The sequence below is a fragment of the Eptesicus fuscus genome, chromosome 20 (genome assembly GCF_027574615.1).
Source record: "Eptesicus fuscus isolate TK198812 chromosome 20, DD_ASM_mEF_20220401, whole genome shotgun sequence".
Taxonomy (NCBI): domain Eukaryota; kingdom Metazoa; phylum Chordata; class Mammalia; order Chiroptera; family Vespertilionidae; genus Eptesicus; species Eptesicus fuscus.
In genome coordinates this window covers 32269672-32294562 of record NC_072492.1, presented here as the reverse complement: position 1 = coordinate 32294562, position 24891 = coordinate 32269672, and the positions used below count along the sequence as shown (strand labels likewise).

Below are 24891 nucleotides of genomic sequence, written 5' to 3'. Positions count from 1 at the left end.
TTTGTAACTGTCTCTCAGACGATACACATTGTACTGCGTGCTAGTAAGCTAGTTAAACAAGTGATGTCATTACAAATCAGCTATTCAGATAATTTAGGTAAGTAATTTATTTATTTCATAAATACATAAATTTTCTTGAATTTAGCAGACAGTACTCGTATTATTTATATTTTATAGTGGCGGCAAAAAGTCTAGCGCTGGCCTTGAAAGTGACACTTACGACTTACGTTACGGCAAATTCAGAGGAAAAATAATACAAGTTAGTATTGTTATTATTTAGAAAGAAATATAGGATTAAAATAATTTTTAAAATATAGTTACTTTATAACAATCAAATTAATTTAATTTATAAACTAACAATAAAATATGTTCATGTAATTATGTACCTACTTACTGTGTTTTTAAGCAATATGTATATATAATTTATAATATAATTTTAAATTATTTTTTTAGATTTTTAACATAATGAGTAAGAAAAGAGGATGCAAATTCAACGATGATCTAAGAAGTGAATTTCCTCTTATTAAAAAAACCAAAAGCGGCCGAGACCGGTTTGGCTCAGTGGATAGAGCGTCGGCCTGCGGACTGAGAGGTCCCAGGTTCGATTCCGGTCGGGGGCATGTACCTTGGTTGCGGGCACGTCCCCAGTGGGGGGTGTGCGGGAGGCAGCTGATCGATGTTTCTCTCTCATCGATGTTTCTGACTCTCTATCCCTCTCTCTTCCTCTCTGTGAAAAATCAATAAAAATATATTTAAAACAAAACAAAAAAACCAAAAGCGATTACAATATAGACCAAATTTTTAATCAAGAATGCCCCCCCCCCCCCCCCCGCCCCGAAACCGGTTTGGCTCAGTGGATAGAGCGTCGGCCTGCGGACTCAAGGGTCCCAGGTTCGATTCCGGTCAAGGGCATGTACCTTGGTTGCGGGCACATCCCCAGTAGGGGGTGTGCAGGAGGCAGCTGATCGATGTTTCTCTCTCATCGATGTTTCTAACTCTCTATCCCTCTCTCTTCCTTTCTGTAAAAAAATCAATAAAATATATTTAAAAAAAAAATAGGACCCCCCCCCCCGGGTCAATGGTGCCCCGCTTTACCAATGTTAAAATCTGGTCACCTTAAGTTAATAAGACTAACAGTTCTCCCAAACATCCATCTTCAAACTTTGGAGTTATTTTCAACCCCTCCTCCTTATTTCCTAAATGCAATCAATCTTTATATCAAAATCACTGTTGCATTTGGCCCTTCTGTTCTATTCTAACAGCTACTGCACCTGGATTAGGGCCTCATAACCTCTCATCCATTCTACTACAATGGCTTCCTAATGGATCCCTATAATTCCTTCATCAAATCTATTCACATTATTGCCTGAGTGACTTTTTTTTTTAAAGCACAACTCTAGCATAAATTCCCTTTTTAAAAGTCTTGAAAGGCTCCCCACTGCCTTTAGAATTAAGTCCAAACTCTTTTAATCTGCTCCTTTTCCATTTCTTTGCACATATGCTTCCCATTTTATTTCTCAACAGCACTCATGTACTTCACTGGACAACTTGCCTATTTCCCCAAACCTGTTGTGTACTGTTCCTCCTTCTTCACCTTTCAATTACATTAGTCCCCCTCCCTGAGCACAGAACATTTTTCCTATTCATATTTTGAAGTCTGTCCTATTCTAACTCAAATACCTTTACCAGAGCACTCAGGATTCTCTGCTTTTTAAGGTAGTTATTTATCTCTGTTTCATCCCTTCCTTACTAGATTATGGACCCTTTGAAGGGGCACAGATTATAGTATATTAATTTAAAAAAATTACTCACAGTTCCTGGCATAGAGTTCTACAAATAACATGGGCTAAGTAACTGTTCATAGAATTTGTTCATTTAGTAAAAGTTTCTGATTTAAGTGTGAAAAATTAAATAGTACAAAGATCAGAATCTCTGCAGTGGTTAAGGGAGAAGAACTTGCTGGAATCTGTGCCTGATGATCTTCTATTGGAATGTGCAGTTACCTCAAGGTCATTAGTGGCTGAAGAGCTCCTGCCTTTCCAGGAGACTTGGGTTGTCCTTACACATTTACTCCTGCCACATCTTACCCTGGGAATCTAGGCACATCCCACTTCCTCAACCAACTCCCTCTAAGCAGAAGTGCGAAGAGGTATCATGAAACCAGACTTGTTTGGTAGCTTGTACTGAGGAAGCAAGAACCTCTTTGCACGCGGGGAGAGCAGTTCTCTGATTCTGACCCCAACTTTTGAGCCTGAGGTTGTGGATACAAATCTTCTTTGGAAGATACAGCTCAAGATCCAGTAAGTGTCTGACCAAGTTGTAGTTTAAAATCTTAGAAGAAACCTCCTCGTCCTAACTCAGCTACCCTTAGCTGCTCCAACCTGGGCTTGATTCTCCAGGAGGTTGGTTTCCTTGAAGTGTATGTGCTTATGGATAGATGTTTTTGGTCCAGTTTACTAACAGGAGAAGCTAACTAGAATGGAATCATTAAGACCAGTCACAATCACACTACCTCTTGCTTCATGCAAATAAATGCTCAAGTTCCACTAGATAGTAGTGCAGGGTCAGCAGTGACCCCAGCGTTTCCACTGCAGAGGCCCACCAGCACTCCCCACAGGTAACTGTTCTGCACAGGTAACTGAGGTCATAGCAATCAAAAGGAATCTGAAATGTTTTGATGGTGGTGTGTATCCTTTAACTTATTTCTCATTCACCAGGAATACGTGAATGTTGGTAAATGTCAAAAGGCATTTATTATAAGAGGAGGGTAATAATATCCTGAGTCCTCAAATAGGGTACCATTGTCAGCAATTGTCTTAGTCTCCAGCTGCCTTCTTTGGATATAAGAAAAATGTTAGTTGTGCAAGACTGCAAAATAATTGATAAAGTTAAAGTCAAAATACAATCCCTGGAAGATGACCATTTATTGACTATATATTAAAATGCAAAGTTTGGTGATTATTCAAACTCTTTAACTTAAGAGTTTGATTATGTTAATTTGGTTAGAATACTAAAGATCCCTCAAGCCACAAGGATTAATAATATCTTTCTTAACATTTCTTGGAATCCATCACTGGAAATTATGGGCACTGACCATCCAGCCCTGGCAGCCCAGGACTAACCTTGTGCAAGTAGAAAGTCCACAGTTCCCAGATGGCCTTCAGAAGCAGCCATCATCAAGGGAGTCCGACCTTGCTTGTCTGCCATGTTGACATCAGCTCCATGGGTGAGCAAAAGATCAACTATCTGCAAGTTCAGAGAAACAGGAGCCAATTATCCAGGAAGAGCTGCTGAGCAGACGCAGGCATGCTATCCCAGACACTGTGTGAACCCCCACATAACTTTCCACTGCAAGCACCCCCTCAAGTTCCACACAGTCCTTGTACCATGTGATTTGATCTATGACTCTAGTAGGGACAGCTAAATGTGAAGAATTCAACTCTGAATGCTCAACTCAGCCACTAAGTAAAAAAAAAAAAAAAAATTAAGATAATAATGGCCAAGATGTGGACTAAGCAATCCCATAACTAAGCTCCAACACAAGTCACCTCCTGTGTCAGTGCCATTTTATTGACCTCTAGAAGTTGCAAAGCTGCCTGCAGTGAATATTTGTGACTGAACTGAATACTATAGAGAGTCTCAACTCTTTAGCACTGTTTGGCTTCTACAGCATTTTTCTACTCAAGTGCTTTGAAAAGGATTATGACCAATATGCTTTCTTTTCCATCCTAAGTATACAAATTAGCATTTATCCAGAAGCCAAACATCTGGAAAGACCGCATAACTAAAATTTATATACACCACATTTTCTTCTAGGAAATCTCAGACACCTGCAAATAAGTGGTTAGCAGGGATCTGTTGAGATATGAACCTCCCCAAGAACTTGTGGATACTGTGAAATGTTCTCTAGAAAAAGGCAATCTTACGACCAGGCCAAAAGTAGCCAGTCTTTCTATACAATCTAGATGATTTTGAATGCTAACTTTTTGACATATTCTCAACTGTGGAATATTAATAACAAACACCCAAGTCCTCAAACGTGATGATTGCTGGGTAACTCAAATTTTGTGATTCTTTTTTCTCTCTCTCTATGCATCAGAACTTCCCACCTAGAATTCACTCTTGCCCATGGTCCTGGAAGTAGCTGCCATGCTTACCTGCCAGTGGCCCTGGCGAACAGTGCTGAATAGGGGCACTGCCCCTCGACGGTTTGGCTGGGCCACTGCCGCCCCTTGTTCCAAGAGCAGACGACATACCTCCAGTTTGCCCCTTCCGGCTGCAGCTGTCAGGGCTAAGGGCAGAGAACACAGACTGAAAACAGGTGGCTCTTGCAATCTCTAATCCTGTGTGTTAAACATGGCAGTATATCTGTGTTTGATTAATATAACTGCTACTTTACCTCCAAGAATAATGATTTTAGCTACTTTTGTCATGAAAATTTAAATGAATACAACTACATTTAAATGGGCTTATTTATAATAGACAGAAACAATTATAAGAACACATTTACTGAAAAATCACCTTTGATCAAACTTACTTCATTTTATTTTTTCCTACCCTGACTCTTTTTTGGTACCTCTTTCCTAGCTACACACCTTCTACTGGTCTATGTGTGGCTGGAATGCAGGGAGAAGGGCCTTTGCAGAGTAAGGTCTTGTTTTTAGAATTAGCTAGGGACAATCTCTGGCCACCTGTTCTTGGGCCCTTAAACCCAAGAACCAAAGTTAGAAACTGCAGTCCACGGGCCGTGGGCCAGTTTTTATTCCTTTCCTTCATTAGTTGAGACAGACATTTCTAGTATATCTGTAACCATTTTTATATGAGGATCAGAAGTGTTCAAGGTAACAGTCAAGATGAGAGGTGTGACAAAGGCTCTTTTCTTATGAATATAAAGATGGAGTCACAGATAGAAATTAGCTATAGTGAGTATAAGGGACACAACAGGAAGAAACTTAAACGGTCTTTCCTTGCTGCTGTTCTTTGTTTATGATCTTTGATACAGTTGGTATCTAATGAGGTAAGCAATGGAAATTCAAATCAAATGGTCATTTATAATCTTTTTCAAGTGTAAATTATCGCATTTTGTCTTTGGGCTTGGCCAAATTTATCCACAACTGACTCATGTGCAAAACCAAGATGACCTGTAATTTCCACCAAGATAAACCTTCAAGTAATCTTTTCCTTCCTCAATGATAAGAAGGGCTTAAGAAGGGACAATTTTAGAAGATATATTCACTCAAACTAGATGCATCTATGCCTTGTCCTATTTGCACTTTCAGTTTTATTTGAAAAGTCCTAACATTATTTCTGCCCTGTTCCTCACAGAGAAGAAGTGGCGTGGTCCCCCCTGGGGTGAGGGTCATTTCTAAACCACCAATGGATGTGTACAGGTATTGATGGGTCTGACTATTGACTTGATAAACAAGTTTTGTCTCTTATTCTTCAAATCAAACTCGAAGCGATCTTCCCTCTTTCTCAAGTTTGTATTTCTAATAGTTCAGAAACAACAACACTTTAGTTCTCGGGTTAGAACACCAGAGCAGTTTAAGAACTTGAATGGACATTATAACACTGTATACCTAAAACTTACACAATGTCATATATCAATTATATCTCAGTAAAGCTGGGGGGGGGGGGAGAGAACTTGACTGAGTTAGATACTTGTGAGGAATCATAGCATCACCTTGTTGTACATAAAACAAATAATTTGGAAAATTTCTAACTCCCATGTTCTGATCCCATTTAAAGTAGCCACTAGGTAGGTGACAGGGTTGCAGCAAACTTCCCTTTTAATATCCTGTGTATGGGAAAAGGGGGACAAATACATTATTTTTCACAAAAGAATTTATAATGCCCTGGAGAAAATATGCACAGTATTTCAGAATCAGTCTTTCAGCAATGATGCCAGTTCACAGAATACAGTTGACATGCATAACCAGGGCCCATCTTGAAAACTAAACTTATACTGTCCACTCTAACCTGGAATTATATTGCTCTGGTTGGCTCATTTCAACCCACTGGATTGCATATTTATATGAGAGGGAATGTTTCATTTGGCCTTTTTCTTTGTTGTATCTTCTTAGGTTATGATGTAATTTGGCAGGAATTCATATCTCAAAGCTGATAGCTGGATATGGTCATTAACACAGCTGGCCAATTTCATCTCAGAGCAACACAACTATGTAAAATGGGATCTGTGCTTTTCAAAATCCAAAAGCAAGGAGTTGCTTTGGCTGGATTTTATAGAAGTCTTATCAAAAACTGTTAAAACTTTTTTTGGGGGAAAAAAAGGAAAAAAGATTAAGGTAAAGCCAGTTCTATAAAAACAACAAACTGATTCTCAGTGCAAGCACAACAGTTTGGAGCCAAATCTCTTCCTTAGAGATCAGTAACAAAATTTGCTCGCTAGCTTGTCAGCATCTGATGAGATTATCTGACATAAATGGTCCTTTTCCAAATGGAAAAATCTAAGGAGTATGAAGAGGCAGACAGGACACAGCTCAGAGTTGGGGAAAAGCCAGTTTGCTTAGATGGGATGCTGACACTAAATAGAATGCAGTGAAGCAAATGGTTCTTTGTTGTTTTTTTTTCAACCTAGAAAGAGTGCAGCAGACAGGTCATGTAAGACCAACGGGAGGCGGTGGTTGTGAGACAAACACTGATCACTGCTATCCAAAACATTAATTAAACATTTATTGAGCTACTTGTCAGACACCGTCTCTGCTCTTAAGAAACTCATGGTTAGGTAAGAATCACAGACAAACAAGTAAATTACTATACAGTGTGATATGTACAACAGAAATAAGTCCATGAAGGTTGGTTGTATGGAGGTGTCCCAGGGGAAGGAGTGTTTGGGAAGAGCTAGATGCTGAAAGAGAAATAGGAGACTTACAGGCATTCAAAGGCAAGGAGGAGGCATGTTAGGCACAGGCAGAGAATGTATAAAGGCAATGAGGTAGGAAATAGCATGTTTATTGTATATGGAGTAACTGGAGAGATGGGCAATAGATGAGGCTAGAGATCATGACTGGTTTTTTAATGCTACATTAAATAACTTAATGTGACAGGTGGTCATTGAAGGGGGTAAGCAGGAAAGTGACATGAACAGACTGTGGCTCAGAAAGATTGCTTTGGCTGAAATCTGGGAGATGAATCACAAAAGGGTGCGGCTACAGACAAGAAGATCAGTTAGGACGAATTTGCAATAACCTAGGCAAGAGATGATGAGGGCATGAATGAGGGTATCTTGTTTACTCTGGGAACTGGCTTCCTCTGGGTCATGGGATGGCTCAGGCCCTTGAGTTGCTAGAAGCTTTTAATGCTGGTCCTAGTTTTTGCCCATAAGACAAAGGAGAAGAGGAAGTGGTGAATAATCTTGTCACCCTAATTGCTTTTCTTCTGTGTTGTTCCATAAAAAGTCTGTGAAAACCCTGTGGGATGGAAGGGGTCAGCCAGAGGGTGAAAGCTGGATGTAGGAAGATGCTACCTGGAAGGATAAGAGGCTGCAAAATGGGGACAAAGGCAACAAGAATATTATGGTGATCTGCTTTTAGAAAATCCGACATGTAAAAATTGCACCTCAATAGTTCACTGATTCTAAGATGCGCTTTTTTCTTTCACATTTTAACACCTCTGAATTGAAATCCCTCTTACGATTGATTTGATAATAAAGAATTGTGCCAGTTTAACTGGCAGAGGTTGTTGTTTTTTGTACTGGCACAAAATGTACTGATTATATAGTTTCTTATAGTTACTGGTGTCTTAGATTCAATTTAGTAAGTGGTACAGATTGTTGAAGACATCATGACCATCATATTTTCCTCAGGGATAAATTATGTTGTTTAGAACAGGGTTGCAGTCAACCAGCTGGCTGTAGATCATAGACCTTCATTCCCTATATAAGGGAAACATATAAGATTTTGTCTTTGGAGGAAACATCACAATTCAATGGATCATTATAAATTTTAAATGATTATGTGCTATAAGTTAGGAAGGAACATGTTTACTTAGTTCCATCACTATAGAAAGAAAAGCAACTCATAGTTTTTGGTGGGTTGTCAGAACATTTTTACATAGCAAAGATATCATTTCCCGCAAATTTTTCTAAGGTCAAATAACTTTTTATAGGTCTATAAATTATACTGCAAATGTATTTCATTCTATGCCATATTTAAATAGCATTTTATGTTTCTAATGCTGAAACTGTTTCATATAAATATCATGTTAAACACAATTCTGATTATAATCAAACTGACACGAAGCTTTGAGTTTTCACAATCTTGAGATATGATAGATGTGTAAAACAATGTAACAAATTTTACTACATACTTAAAGTATGAAATGTTTTAAAAGTCCTGAGACCAAAAAGTTTTATTCTATTAAGCAATTCATATAGATAAAAATGTCTTCCACTTAGTTCACACCCTTCTTGAACATTTTTAGTAATTCTTTTAAATATACAACTAGAATGTGTTAGTCTTGTAATTTCTATCCATTATCACCATTAGACCACTACTTTTTTGTTGTCCCTGTGGTTATATGTGCGTGGTCTGACCACGGGAGTCTGCTGGGAGGAATGGCAGCACTGTGCTGGGGAAGGCTTTGCTGACAGGAACAGTAAACCAGTATGTCCCTTCTGCAGCTCTAGCTCACAACATGCGTACTCCAGGACTGCTGATGTCCTGGCCAGTCTCTTCCCCCAGTCTGTCCTCTGGCTTCCCTCAGGGTGGGGTCCCAGAGACAACAGCTGTTTCCAGCTGCACATTTTCCTTTAATCTGTCACAGGCTCTTAAGCTGCAGCTGCCTGGCATCTGCTACCTTTGGCTCTTACAGAGGGAGGGATTGTTTGAGAAGCAAATTCCTGGGCTTTGGACCATTCTACATAATGTTAAAGGAGCCATGAAACCTATGTAAGATTTTTGCCATGGATGGAAACATTGCAATTCAATAGGTGATTGTAAATTTTAAATGAATTCAAGCATCTTTTCTTATTTTTAATAACACTCTGACTCTAAGCAAAACACAGAGCCTTCTTGTTTGGTAAATATTCTCCCTAACTTGGCAATCTCAATATTGGTCTCCTCCTGGCAAAAATGACACATATCTGTGGTGACTCTACAGTTTTCATTGCCCTGGTTCCATAAAAACACATAGGAGGTTACTAATGTTTCTCCAGATGTTGCAGTTTAGACTGGGAAAGACAATAATCATTTCCTACAAAGGTCACAAGGAAGAGGCTTCTGTTTATGTAGTAAATACCGAGCAATACAGAAATCGCTTTGCTACAGACAGAGAGATGGCATGTGGCTGCGCTTTACAGGGTGGCACCTTCGTGTTGCCCCCCAAGACCAACTTGACTCATACTGTGTCAGGTACCACTCTGCCATAGCACTTGGTGAAGCCAGAGTCGTAGATAAAAATGTAATCTCCTGGTTTACAACTACAGGTGAAGAGAGTTATTTTGATGGGAGAATTATTTATTCCTAACTGTTACAAGGATAACATCAAAAAAGAGAAAGGCCACAACTATTTTCTGCTCTGGTTTGGCACATTGTAAGGAAACTTTCAGTCTTTTAAAAATATTTGGAAACAAGAGCAGGGGAAAGTTTTGTTTGAAAGAAGACTCTGGTGCTAATAGTATGGGGAATCCAAAGGGAAGGCGAACTGAAAGAAGGAAATTGCTTGACTTTTTACTTCGGCTGAATTGGTCTCTAATACAAAAGCCACCAGAGAGATGCCTAAGGTATGCCAGAGAAAAAATGAGGGTGGGTGATGCAGAGAACACCTCTGCACACATACAACAAATACATGAGAGAAGAGAGTGATGTCCATGACATGTACCTGTCTCTCCCCAGAGACTGTCAAAGCTGTTGATCTGTGCTCGCTCCACTTCCTCTTCATCTTTTTCTGGAAGATCAAGTAGGTAGGAGACAATCTGAAACAAGAAGTTGTGTCAGCTCAACTTCAGGTGGAAAACTATGCTACTGACATTAGCTTGTGAGGTTTGAAAGCTACTTGGATGACACAAGTGTTATGAAATCTCTTGCACACAAAAGGAACAGAAGTGCCTGGCCTAGCAAAGAAACCCGAAGCTGCCATGATGAGCATTTGTTCCTATCAGGCACAGTTTACATGCTTCTCTGAACACAATTCACTTACATAGCATATGATTTTTAAAAATTACATATTTCTTATATTTAACTTAAAGAAGCAACCCTTCATCCTCCCAATAAAAATACCAATAAATAAACATAAAAAACAATCATTAAAAAAACATAAAATAAATATGGACAACCTTAGGGCTTGTAGGTCTTCAGAGCAGAGCGATTATCTCCTTTAAGTATAAGGACTGTTTTGGGGACATGGGGGAATGGCTGCAAATTAGAAAGGAAAGTGACAGCTCTGTTTCCAGAAATGTGGCTGTAGAGAGAGTTTTAAAAAGCCTCGCAGAGATAACAAAATTCCAGTTTTACTTAATATTCCCTGGGTGACATGTTGGGTCAGTTGATAGGCTAGCCATATCACTGAAGCAACTCATGCAGTGATGAGCTGACTGGTACTGGCCCATGAAAGCTGAACTTTAAATTTTTGGGACTTTTGCAAGCCCAGTGTTAAACAAAGACGTTTATTAAAAGTTAAATCACAATTAAATTATATTTAAAACAAAGTTAAAAAATAAAATCTTGTAATTTCCTGATTTAACTGTTTTACAATTATCTATGCTCTTGAGGTGATTTATATCTACTGTGTCTGTATGATGAAAATATAGAATGGTGTGCTACTGTGTACATCTCCACAACTTTGTGTTCAGTGATGTCACATTGGTAACTTGAAATCGGCCATGGAAAGAGTATCTACACCCTGAAACTGGCAAACATTACAAATCAGGATTTGATTTAGTGCTAAAGCTGAAAGAATTCCAGTTTTAAGAACATAATTTGCATGAGGGCAAGAAATAGTTTAACAATACGTCACATATCAGATTTAATGACAATAAAATTATTGGGTAAATTGGGTTACAAATTCCATCTATAAAATCATGGTAGAGTTGCATGATAGCCAACTTGCTAGGTTGGCTATGACACAAATTTAGCAAACATCAACATTAGCATTCAATTAAGAGTATTGTGCTCATTATCACTTGTAAACTGTGTACTAATGTTCTTTGTATCAGTAAAATTTATAATAAATTTAAGTTTAGTCATGCATTAGTTAATGACAGGGACATGTTCTCAGAAATGTGTTATTAGGCGATCTTGTCTTTGCCTGAACATCCTAGAGTACACTTAACAAAAACCTAGATTCTATAGCCTACTATACACTTAGGCTATATGGTATAGCCTACTGCTCCAAGGCTACACACCTGCAAAGCACATTATTGTACTGAATACTGCAGGCAACTGTAACACAATATTAAGTATTTGTATATCTAAACACAGAAAAGGTACAGTAAAAATACAAAATGAAAGATAAAAGAATGGTGCATCTGTATAGGGCACTTACCATGATGGCGCTTTCAGGACTCGAAGTTGCTCTGGGTGAGTCAGTGAGTGAGTGGTGAGTGAATGTGAAGGCCTAGGGCCTCACTACTGTAGATTTTATAAACACTATACACTTAGGCTACACCAAATTAAAATTTTTTTTTCTTCAATAACTTTTTAACTTTATAATTAAAAAACACACTTTCAACTCTTATATTAACAGTTAGGTTAAAACACAAAGACATTGTATAGCTGCACAAACTGGGAAAATAAAAAAGGAGACATATGTACTACTATTTGTAATACCTTAAATAATAAAAAAAGAAAAAAAGTTTTAAAAAAATAAAAAAGGTATTTTCTTTATGTCCTTATTCTATAAGATTTTTCCTATTTTTAAAATTTAAATTTTTCTATTTTTAAAACTTTTTTTTGTTAAAAACTAAGACACAAACACACACCTTAGCCTAGGCCTACACAGGGTCAGGATCATCACTATCACTTGTCTTCTACCTCTACAACTTGCCCTTCGGAGTGAAATAGGGGTGAAAGGATGGGGAGGAACTGGATTAGATAAATTCCAAGGTCCTTTCCAATTCCCACATTCTGTGCCCATAATTCTAGGTACCTTGGGAAGGTGTTCAGGGGCAATAACATGCATAGAGCTGTCATCTCCTATGAAAACAATGTCTTTTTCTGGAACACCCCCTGAAAGACCTGCCTGAGGCTCTTCTTGAGGACTTGTCATTCTTTTCAGAAATAAGTCCATGGTGGTCTTTTTAAAAATTTTTTATTTTCCACCATAAATTTGCCTATAAGCAGATACTGCACTATTAATGAAAAATTTTTTGGTGTTAGGGTCCATATTTTCAAACTTTTAAAGGAGCTTATTGAGGTCTTCAAAAGCTTCTACTTTTCTTAGGGATTCTTCTTCTCTTTCTTCTGCAATTCCTTTTCTCTTGCCTCTTCTTCAGTTATGTATTCCTGTTCTAGTTCCAACAACTCCCCATTAGTCAGTTCCTTAGGAACTACCCCTAGGAGCACCTCAATTTCATCATTACCGACATCCAGGTTAAAGTGTTTGCCACCTCAGCTACAGCCTTGTTGATTTCTGCAACCTTCACATCCTTGGCAAATCCTTTGAAATCAGGGACAAACCTCTTGAGTGTCTTCTTCCAGATGCCATTTATATACTCCTTGGTTACATCATCCCAAGCCAAAGCAAAGGTCTTAATGCAGCCATAGACACTGTAATCCTTCCAGAAGTGCCCCTGTGTCTTCGACACTTGCAGCAACAGCCTGGGCAAAGGTCCTCCTTAGGTAGCAGGCCTTAAAAGCTGCTATAACTCCTTGATCCATTGGTTGGGTCAAAGTGGTGGTGTTTGGAGGAAAAACACCACTTTGATATTGGGATGAAGATCACCAATAAAAGGAAGATGTCCAGCATCATTATCTACAATAAGCAAAATCTTGAAAGCATGTGATGCTCTGAATAGCACTTCTCCATTTTGCTGGCATAGTAATTCAGGAGGGCATCTTGGAAGAGGAACTGGGTCATTCATGACTTTATTTGCTCCTGTAGTACACTGCCAGTGTCTGCATATTGATACGCTTGAAGTGGTATCTTACTGTGCCAGATCACAAAGGGTTTCTTTCAATTTGTAGCCTGAAACATTGCCCCCAGGCAAGACTGTTATCCTGTCCTTAAGAGCCTTGAAACCTGGCAGTGACTTGGTCTCCTATGTATGAAAGTCCTTTCAGGCATCCCTTTCAGAATAGGGAGGTTTTGTCCATATTGAAATTCTGGCAAGTAATTTTCCTCCACAATCAGCTTATCTAGAGTTTCCAAAAATTCCTCAGATGCCTTCACATCAGCACTCACACTCACCACTCACTTCTGCATTATGAATAATGATTCTTGAATCATTTAAACTACCCAGAGCTTGCAGTAAATTCAACATTGTAGTTGGGTACAGACTTTTCTTTCAACATTGCAAACAAGCATTTTGCTTTGGCCATGATCATCACAGTGCTGAGAGGGATATGCTTATGTGTCTGTTCTACATTCTAGGTCATTAGAAATTTCTCCATGTCTGATAAAAGCCCTTCAAATTTTTAGTCTGGTTGCCCTTAATGAAGCAGACCCTTTAACAATTTCTGACGTGTAGTTCTTGTTCTTAAAGATGGAAGCTATAGTGGGATGGGGCATGCCTGACTGGTGAGCACTCTTAATTTTGTTTTCAGGTCAATCACTTGATGTGCTCTCTACCTGGCAACATTAGCAGTGAATTTAGGGGCCATAATGAACAAAACAACATGAGATTAAATCAAGCACAATTGAAAATGATGGATTTGATCCACTGGTTGAATCAAAGAAGTGGTGAGGTGATAAACACAAGATGAGTGAGGCTGTTGCTGGAGTAACATGCATAATGTTTTACACCAAACTTTTTTTTATAAGTCGCAAGTGTATACTCTAAAATAACGATAAAATATAGTATGCAAAATACTTAAACCAGTAACATTCACTTATTATCACTATCAAGTATTATGTACTGTACATAACTGTATCTGCTATACTTTTATACAACTGATAGAAGTTTGTTTCCACTAGCATACCACACACACATGAGTAATACGTCACACTACAACATTACAATGGCTATGACATCACTAGGTGATAGGAATTTTTAGCTCCGTTATGATCTTATGGGACTACATTCATATATGTGGTCTGTCGTTGACCAAAATGTCATTAGGTGGCACGTTAGGTGGCGCATGACTGTATGTATGCTCTTGTCTCTGTCTCTCTCTCCCTCTTCCCCTCCCTCTCTCCCATTCCACTCACTCTCCTTCCCATAGCTGATTGTTAACATTTCCTAGTATACTATCAATTCCATATATTTTGCCACTATATTATTACTATCAATAAATAAGTTAGCAAAAATACCGTTTGTATAGTATTTAACAGTTTACAAAGTACCTTTCATAACAGCCTTGTAAAAATAATTTATTAGACTCACTCTACTGATGGGAAACTAAGGTTCCAAGAGGTTGGGTAAATTGCCCAAGGTCCAGAGCTAATGAGTAGCAAAGTTGGGACTCAAATCTAGTCCTTCTGAGATTCTAAATGTTGTGCTATTCCCATGTCACACTGCCTATCCATGGGGACACAGCTCAATAAATAATCCCTCTGAGCCTAGTGTCAGTGTGTGTTAAATAGGGGTGAAAGGATGGGGAGGAACTGGATTAGATAAATTCCAAGGTCCTTTCCAATCCCCACATTCTGTGCCCATAATTCTAGGTACCTTGGTTAGAATTCAACTGCTTCATGGAGTCTATGCTTCCTATTCCTCAAAGTAGTATTCAAAAAGCTAATTCATATTAATTAGAGTGGCAATTTTGCAATAATGCAACCCTTTTCTCCTGGTCTCCTAGTCTTTCAATATACAGATTGAAAAAACCCCAAACAAACCTTATTGCCTGCTTTCTTACCTCAGTGTAACCCATACTGGCTGCAGCAATGAGGGCCTGCTGGATGGCCTGGCTCTTCTTAAACACCCCTTGCTGCTGGCTGGCCATTGTCCAGTCACACTGAATCAGAAACTTGACAACCTCCAGATGACCTCGGAGTGCAGCATGGACCAAAGCACACTGTCCATTCTTATCCAAGTGATCCACCTAAGGGAAGGGGACAGAGAAATCTGTGTAAATGAAGACTGGGGCTGTACCCCAACTCTAGTCACATCATCCCACTGCACAGCCTAGACTACTAAGAGCCAGTCTTTCCCATGACCTGAACCAATCTGAGAAAATTTAGAGGATACTCTCCTACTCAGCCTAAATCACTACTGAGCTATAACTCTGGTAGAAGCCCCCTCGGGAGAACCTGGGGTGGGGGGAGTGGTTACAGGGTCAGGCTTTTGTTTTCACATCAAAAGAAACAAACAAACAAAAAAAAAAAAACAAATAAAAAAACCTCCAGTTCCAGCTTTGTTTTCCTGAGGTATATTCTCCTTTGTCCTTAACTAGTTCTTTTCCAACCAAGATTTGAAAGACTTGTAGCTCTCTTGGTACAAAAAAATATATTTGAAACCATGAAAGGAAAACAACAACAACAACAACAATAAAAAACATTTTGAAGCGCTCTCTCTCGTCTTTCAAAGAAGTAAAATATCTTGTATCATGAATCACACATTTGACCACCAAGCTTTGGCAAAGGCTGCATCTTTCTTCCAGTGTGAGGGCAGAATCCCAAAGATTTGACCAAAATGGCTAGAGGTACTTGGACCTTAATGCTAGACTCAATTCCAGAAGCAGTTTTTACAATGCAGTGTTGGTTTAGGCTGGGAGAAGGGCCTGATTAAGATCAATCTACCAGAAGGTCCCTAGCCACAGCCTTTTCTGACAGGTAGGCAGGTTATCTTCCAGTGGCAGTTAGAACATTTGAAACAAGTTCTCTATCTTATTTTCCCCAGCTTCAGGTCCGCTCAGCCATTTATTTAACAAATGTTTACTGAATGCCTACTATGTGCAAGGTGAATAAAAAGGTGAATAAGATAGTAAAATATAAATTCTGTGCTCAAGGATTTTCAAACTAGTTAGGGGAGATGTGACCAATATGACAAATGCCTGTCCAACAAAGGAGTTTATAATAAATGCCATAAGAAGAGTAAATGTGCAATAAAATTTCAGAAAATTCCCAGCTAGAACCTGAAATGAATTTAGTCAGAAAGGTGTTATGGTCTGAATGTTTGTATCCCCCCAAATGATATGTTGGAATTCTAACCCGGATGGCATTAGAAAATAGGGCCTTTGGGGAGTGATTAGGTCATGAGGGCAGAGCTCTCATGAAGGGGATTAGTATCCTTATAAAGGGACCCCAGAGAGCTTGCTTGTCCCCTTCCATCACGTGAGGACACAGCAAGAAGGCTCCGTCTGTGAACCAGGAAGCTCTCACTGGACATCGAATCTGTTGGCACCACGAGCTTGGGGCTTAGCCTCTAGAACTGTGAGAAATAAATGTTGTTTATGAGCCACTCACTCTATGGTATTTTGTTACAGCACCCAAATGAACTTAGGTCTAAATTAATTCACTAATAGGAAAGGATTAATTCTAGTTTTTATAAGGAAAGGGTACATAAAGGGGAAGTTTAAACTGCAAAATTGAGAGTGTCTTATGAATGAATGGGTTAGGGATTTGAAAGGACACAGTACTCATAGTGAAAGAGCTTCCAATGGTCAAATATGGGCCAATTTGAGCAACAAAATAAATCATAATAGCAACTGTTATAGTTCATAGTATAAAATCAGTATCTAGAAACCCACTGTGCTAGAAATAATTGAATAAATACATGTGGGAGAAGTAACAGCTCTTCCTTACAATAGAATACCAATGAAAAATATTGAAGGAATGAGAGAAATAGAAAAATCACCACTAGGCAAACACCTTAGCAATAATTACTGCAGTAAGAAATCACTGATGGATACTAAAATTAGTGGACAAAAGCATGAGAAACAAGTCTCAAAGCGTCTCCCTAAAATATAATTCTTAATTAAAAAGAGAAGACAGTAACTTCACACCTGAGAAACCTGGAAGACACTACCTTAACAAAGCAACAGAAGTTAATGGTATCACTTCGGTGGTATAATTGACAAAAATATATTCTAACAATGAGAAAATATCAGACAAACTAAAATTCAAGAACTTTCTACAAAATAAATGGCTAATATTCTTCATTATCTCCTTAATGCAGAAGCCATGGGAGGGAGTATGAGGAGAGGACAAAAATCTTAGTGAAAAGTTATATTAAGAGAAGGAAGAGAGAAGAGCAACCAGACAGGCAGGAAGGTACTAGGACCATATTACAAGTTCTGAGAAGTATAATCAATACTAAGGGGTGAGAAATGAGAAAAAGTTACTTTATTTGGTGACTGGAAGTTGTTGGTGGATTTTGAGAGATTGGCTACATTTGAATGCCAGGAGACTGTGTTTTATTTATTTATTTGTTTGTTTATTTAATTGTTGACAGTATTACAGATGTCCCTCATGTCTCTCCTTTCCCCCCTCCACCCTGCCCCAACCCCACCCCATCCAGGCCTTCACCCACATTATTGTCTGTGTCCAAGTGTGTTGTTTTTTAAAAGACTATTACTTATCAGGCACTAAATCATATAGAGTTCATCTCTTTTAAAAAAGGCTTTCTTGTTTTTAATTATCCTATTTTCTGGATGAAACAGGTGAGACTGAGAGGGGTTCAATGACTTCTCCAGAAGTAAGTGCAAATGCAGGCTTTGAACAAGTTGTGCTTGATCCCAAAGTATATAATTTTTAATGATTTGTCTCCTCTTCTCTCATGGAAGCCACACGACAAGTAGTTAAGGAGTACTAAGTGAACAGAGGTAGCAAGTACAGATGACTCTTAGAACAGGTGTGGTAGATATAGAAGGTAAGAGATGGGAGCTTCTGGTTAGCAGAAGAAAGGAAAATTTCTCTTTTGAGTTAGAGGAGACATTCATAGGTTTGTAGAAACTGGGGGAAAGACAGTATAAATGTAGAAAAAGAATGAAATACAATGTGAGAGAATGAGCAACTTACTGAGAGAAAAAATATAGGTGGAGGCCACTACTTTGGAAAGGGAAGGAAACAGTTCCTTCCTAAGGCAGAAATAAAGGGTAGTGTAGGTAAGGATTCATAGTTTTGAGATATACATTGAGAGGAACTCAATCTTAGTAATGTAGGAGGGTAAAATAAGTTTGAGAGGGTACTGAAAAGAACACAAAAGATTTATACATCTACTGTGGGGAAAATGAGAGATGAGTAAAATGACAGCTGAGCAGCAGGAAAGACCCAGTTGAGATTAAAATGTGAATTCACAGCAACAGTAATAAGGCCCAATTATCATTCTATTTCTTGAGGTGTTCATTCTATTGAACAGGACTTTAGAGGTGGCCCATTACTGTGTCACCGTAAACATCAGAGGCTCGGGGATTCCACTGAGAGTCCCAGGTCCCAGTTCCCAAGGGAGTCTCAGGAGTCCCATTCTCTTCACTGGTAAAAACACTGGACACCTCAGAATGAGGTCATACTTATATTTCATATTACTTATATTTCATTGCAAAACCACCAAAATCCTCAGTTTTTTTTCAGGACTGAAACAAAATACCACAAGGCTACAATTTCCCCAGAGGCCTCCATTTTGAGGCCAGCACTTTTCACCAATATTTTGAAATTGAGTTATTTTACATCAGTGGCTATTGGGTTACTATAAAGCAAACACATTTTTTAGAAAGTTTTTTAGAGAATTAAAATATACTAACAGAAACACTCTGAGTGTCTCTGGTCAGTGTGAGGATAACCAGAGAGAACCACCTTCTCCCCATACCTCTCCGGTGGTGACCTTCAAGGATAGGAAGAGGGAGTCTGGTCTCTGTTCTTATCTCCATGGTTAACTTATCTTTACACATGAAAGGCTGAGGCTGCAGGCACCATTCAGTTCAGATTTCCCACTGCAGTCTCCCTGCTCCTCCACCTTCTCCTTCCTTACTCTGAGCTCAGTAGAGAATTTCCTGGTTGTTAAGTAGAGACTTTTAGTGGCTGCTGCTAATGAGATTTTCTAAGTGCCCCTCAAATGGTTTAGGACTGTGTCCAGATGCAGTGTGGAGCTGGCGTGCAAACACTGGGATGTCTGTGGAGCCCGTCCTCCCTTTGATCTGCTCCCTAACAGGGTCTGATGTGCTCCACCTGGATTCATGAGGTAACACCAAAGATAAGGATGACTACAGCAGGAGGAAAGATAAAGGGAAGAAAGGAGAAGCAGCAGAGCCAGGCAGCCATTACCTTGGCCCGTTTCTTGCACAGCAGCACAACGATGCTCAGGTAGCCCGCCGCTGCGGCGTAGCCCAGAGGAGTCAGGCCACTTTCAGAAGAGACATCCACATTGGCTCCAAACTCCAAGAGCAGGGCCACCATTTCTGTGTAACCAAGATGAGATTGGACACACAGAATTGGGGCATTATTTAAAACTTCTGTCCGATAATTAATGTTGGCACCTCCCAAAATCAGCAGTCGGCTGACCTAGAAATAAGTAAATAAAAATAACACTCAAAAAAATATTAGTCACATCCTTTTAGTCATCTTTTATTAAGTCATCTGGGACCCCATAATAGTGTCTAGTAGCATTTAATGAACTGCTTTGTTTTATAATTGTTATGTGTTCCTTTTTTTCAATACCTTGCTTGTGAAAGGGATATAAAATATCTCTTTACATAAACCACTTAGTCACTAGAGAAAATGCCACCTGTACTGTAGTGCTGAACATAGTCTCTACCATTGAACTGTTGGTCAGAAAAGCCCCTACCAAAACAAAAGCTACCTGAGATTGACTTACTCCCTAAAAGCAGCAGGACCTGATCCTATAAATCAGGGTCAACTACTATATAAGGTCAATAGTTTGCTCTTTAATTCACAGAATAAAATGTAACAATTTAAAACATATTATTGGCTTGGCTGGCACGACTCAGTGGTTGAGCATCAACCTAGGAGCCAGGAGGTCACAGTTTGATTCCCGGTCAGGCCATATATGCGGGTTGCGGGCTCAGTCCCCAGTGTGGGGCATGTAGGAGGCAACCAAACAGGGATTCTCTCTCATCATTGATGTTTCCATCTCTCTCTCTCTCTTTCCCTTCCTCTCTGAAATACAACATTAAAAAAAACATATCCTATATAACAGGCGTCCTGAAACTACAGCCCGCGGGCCACATGCGGGTGTTTTTGCTGTTTTGTTTTTTTACTTCAAAATAAGATATGTGCAGTGTGCATAGGAATTTGTTCATAGTTTTTTTTAAACTATAGTCTGGCCCTCCAACGGTCTGAGGGACAGTGAACTGGCCCCCTGTTTAAAAAGTTTGAGGACCCCTGCTATATAATAAAAGCCTAATATGCTAAGTGTCCTGTCGTCCATTCAACCAATCAAAGCATAATATGCTAATGATATGCTAAGGCTGCTTAACTGCTCGCTATGACGTGCACTGATCACCAGGGGGCAGACAGTTGACCAGTCGACCAGCTGCTATGATGTGCACTGACCACAGGGAGGCAGACACTCCAACTGGTAGGTTAGTTTGCTGCTGGGGTTCAGCCCATCAGGATTGAGCGAGATGGTCCAGACACGCCCTGGAACCCTCCCACATCCCTCCCCGGCCCTGATCGTGCACCAGTGGGGTCCCTTGGAGAGCTGGTTTTGGCCCGATCCTGCAGGCCAGGCCGAGGAACCCCACTGGTGCACGAATTTGTGGACTGGGCCTCTAGTTATCAATAAAAGGCTAATAGGAGACAGTCTAAGGCAAGTCAAAGCTCAATTAAATAGCCACTTAAATGTTCTCCTAATTCTATGTTTCACAGTTAATTCTTTCATCTACGTAACTTGTATGCATTTACCTTTATATTTGGAGTGTAGAGATTTCTTAAAGATGCCAATGCCATGGACAGACCTTCTGTGCTGTAGGAGATCCAGAGACCTTGGAGGATGGAGGATGACACACCAACTTTTTTACTCAAACCCTGAAAAAGAAATATTGAAACAAGTCATTAGCCCAGCGAAAAAGTACCATTGGCAATAAGTTAGTAACCTCTAGGTTTGGGGTACTAATAAGTGAGAGTAGAGTCTCTCCCTAACAATGCCTGTGCCCAGCAAAACCACTGATAGGGACAAAGACTGGTTCTGTTGGAATAAGCTAAGTTAAAATGTCTGTATCTTAGCAGTCTCTTGTGACATCTACATAATATCTCTCTCTTCTGCTATATTTGGATATAATCCTCCCCCCCCCCCACCCCGACACACACACACCTTTTCTATTAGCCTTCTTGAATCAATCTCTTAAATTCAAGTTAGTAAAATACACACTGTGACACAGACAATGCAATGTGATCATTGAGCTCCATCTCATTTCCTTCCTGGGCATTTGGGAAAATTATATTTCCCAATCTCCTTTATAGACATGTGGGGCATGTGTCTGATTTCTGGCTAATAAAATATGGGCAGAAGTAATAGATCATGTCCAGGCTTGGACCCAAACTTCCTGTGCATTTCTCCACACTTTCCTTTTCTTTAAAAAAATTTTAAAATTGATTTTAGAGAGAGAGGAAGGGAGAGGGAGAGAGAGAAATACTGATGACAGAGAAACATCATTAATTGACTGTACCTGCATGCCCCCCACAAATTTATGCTGGGGATCATGCCTGAAACTCAGGCATGTGCCCTGCCTGAGAATCGAACCAATGACCTCCTGGTGCATGGGTTGATGCTCAACCACTGAACCATACCCGCCAGGGCCTCGCCACACTTTCTATTGTTCTTCTTGAATGGAGGATTCTGAGGTCCTTGGAGATTTTACTACTAAGTGGAAGAAGCCAGTCCAAGGATCTATACTGAATTGCAATGTAAATGAGAAATAAACCTTTGTTAAGTCATTGGGATTTTGTAGGTTTGTTACAGGAGCTAACATTCCTCACCCTGATACATAGTGCAATGATCATGTCTGTTCACCCTCAGGAAAACAACATAGGTTGACTGTCATCAGCAACAAATTTTCTCTTGTATGGCTGGCCTAGTTCCCATGGCATGTACTAATGTTTGCCCCTTTCACGTGGGCTTCTCCAAAAGGAAGTTAGAATAATTTGTGTTTTAAATTTTCTGTTGTTCAGGCAAGACTCTTTCACAGTTATCTTACCATTCTGCCAGTATCTGGGTCAAGTGAGGAGTTAAAGCAGGAAATCCTGAGGGCAGGAAGATATTAACAATGAAGTTTGAGATCTAATAACTGTATCTGGGGAGGCATTCTTTTTAAAAACTTAAGCTACTTCTGCTTGCTTTATGCCTTGAAATGCACATTCTTCTACTTATGTTCAAATCAGCAACATGTATTTAGCTTCTCTGAAAGATGTAGCAACTCACTCCTCTGCTTAGGGCCTACAAGTCTTGAATTTAAATTACCCTTGAATGTAAATTACCCTTTTTTTCTGCATGATATCCAGGATAGTTTCAGTCATTCAGGGCACCAAGTAAATTTTAAATGAGAAAGCCCAAGCTGTTTAGAGTAAAGCTGGATGTTCCCAGAACGTTGTGTCGTAATTTTTGCTCAGGGGAACTTGGGTGGATTTCCGCTTCTGGTAATGGTTGATCTAGGTAATTTGGACAAACATTCCTGCTAAGGACAACTGGAAAAGCTGTACAAAATTTAAAACACATCCTCCTTGAAGACATGGAAGGACTACAAGTTGAAGAAGAATTGCTGGGCCAAAGATATAGGATAGAATGAAGCCCAAAACAATTGGGCTTCATTAGAGCTGTTCCACACTGGGTGTGCCTGCCAATTCTACAGAGTTACCTAGGAGTGCTTTTGATAGCTTTGGAATTTATGAGTAGGTGAAACTATTCTGTATGATACTGTAACGGTAGATACATGATATTACACATTTGGCAAAATCCATAGAACTATACAACTCACACAATGAATCCTAATGTAAACTATGGACTTTAGGTAATATGTCAATATAGGCTCATCAACTATAACAAATGTCCCACACCAGTGCAAGATTTTAATAATAGGGGAAATGTGGTTGGGGGAGTGAGTATATGAGAACCAACTGTATTTTCTGTAAACCTAAAATTGCTCTAAGAAATAAAACATATTAATTAAAAAACAGAAGCCTGGGTTATACTCCAGAATGGTCTCTGGGAGTAAGGCTCAGAAATATGTGTATGTGCTTAAAGTTCCGCAGGAGAATCTAATGTACAATAGTCCCCCCTTATTCGTGGTTTTGTTTTCAGTTACCTGTCATCAACTGCAGTCTGAAAATATTAAATGGAAAATTCCAGAAATAAACAATTCATGTTTTAAATTGTGCATCATTCTTAATGGCATGATGATATCTTGCAGTCCTGCTCCATCATGCTGGGATGTGAATCATCCCTGTGCCCAGTGTATCCACGCTGTATGCACTACCTGCCCAGTAGTCATGTTAGTAGCTGCCAGTTATCAGATTGACTGTGGTGGTATTGCAGTGCCTGTGTTCAAGTAACGCTTATTTTACTTAATCATGGGCTCAAGGCACAAGAGTAGGGATGCTTGTGATTCAAATACGTCAAAGAGAAGCTGTAAAGTGCTTCCTTTAAGTGAAAAGATGAAAGTTCTTGACTTAAGAAAATCAAAAAGTATGCTGAAGTTGTTAATCTCTACAGTAAGGACAAATCTTTTTTGTGTGAAATTGTGAACAAGGAAAATGAAATCGTGCTAGTTTTGTATCATCAACTGCAAAAGTTATGACCCCAGAGTGTGTAAGTGCTTAGTTAAGATAGACAGTACATTAAATTTGTGGGTGGAAAACATGAATAGGCAGCAACAAGCTACACCAGAAAGCATGAAGCCTGTATGAAAACTTCCATAAGGCATCCCCTGAAACAAGTGACATCTAGCCATTTACCACAAGTAAGGGATGGTTACACAAATTCAGGAGGAGGTTTGGACTAAAAAATATAAAAATTACTGGAAAGGCTACATTCACTGATGAAGAAGTTCCGCTGGGGGTCTTGGAATGTATCCCCTTTGGATAAAGGAGGACTACTGTATACACAAGTTGAAAACCATTGATCTAAATCTCTTGATAAATCTCAAATATACATAGAATTATATAACGACTGTGATACTATTTATGCCAGGTTTAAAAATCATAAAATAATTCCGTATATAGTTTATGAATATATATCTATGTTGGGAAAGTATAAATTATGGATGAGAAGAACACATATTAACTCAAGGGTAGAAATTATCTCTGAGAAGGGAGAGAATTGGGGTAAGAGAAGGATACAAAGGGGACTTCTATTGTACTTGTTTCTTAAACATAAAGAAAAAGACTTGAAGCAAACATGGACAAATCTTAACACCTTTAAAAATGCTATAGTATTTGATTATTCAATTATCTCTGCTTTCTTATGTGTTTGATATATTTCATAATAAAAAAATAGGAACAGGGACATCTTGTTCCCTAAGATGAGAAAAAGAAAGGTAAGAATTGATAATGATATAGACTGATTTACTGGTGAGAGGAGGAGAGTAGTTAAAGAAGCCACACTTGATTGCTTTATTTTTTCAGTGACTCATAAATCAGGCTGTTTGGTTAGTTGACTTGGTTAAGAGCTAGAGGAGAAAAAAATGGGAAAAGGAGTTGGTAAATGAACTTCAATTAAATAGTCCAGTAAAGAGACCACAAAGCAGCACTCAGTCCCAGTGAGGCTGGAATAAATACATAGGAAATGAGTCTGAAATATAGAGCTAGATTCTAGGATTTGTGGTATAAGTTTTACTTGTACTACGGACTTGCTAGTCTACTGATTTCTTCTGCTTGGGGGGTTGA

General features: G+C 39.1%; 1 protein-coding gene across 1 annotated transcript in view; it reads right to left on the bottom strand.

Annotated features, from left to right (window-relative positions):
• Window positions 1–24891, bottom strand: part of TANC2 (tetratricopeptide repeat, ankyrin repeat and coiled-coil containing 2) — a 272846-nt gene that overhangs the window by 13645 nt on the left and 234310 nt on the right. The window contains exons 16-21 of the mRNA XM_028157430.2: window positions 20917–21039; window positions 19318–19554; window positions 14973–15158; window positions 9841–9934; window positions 4158–4291; window positions 3123–3246 (exon numbers count right to left, since the gene is read on the bottom strand). Coding sequence (XP_028013231.2) covers window positions 3123–3246; window positions 4158–4291; window positions 9841–9934; window positions 14973–15158; window positions 19318–19554; window positions 20917–21039 — 898 coding nt within the window. The remainder of the gene's footprint in view (window positions 1–3122; window positions 3247–4157; window positions 4292–9840; window positions 9935–14972; window positions 15159–19317; window positions 19555–20916; window positions 21040–24891) is intronic.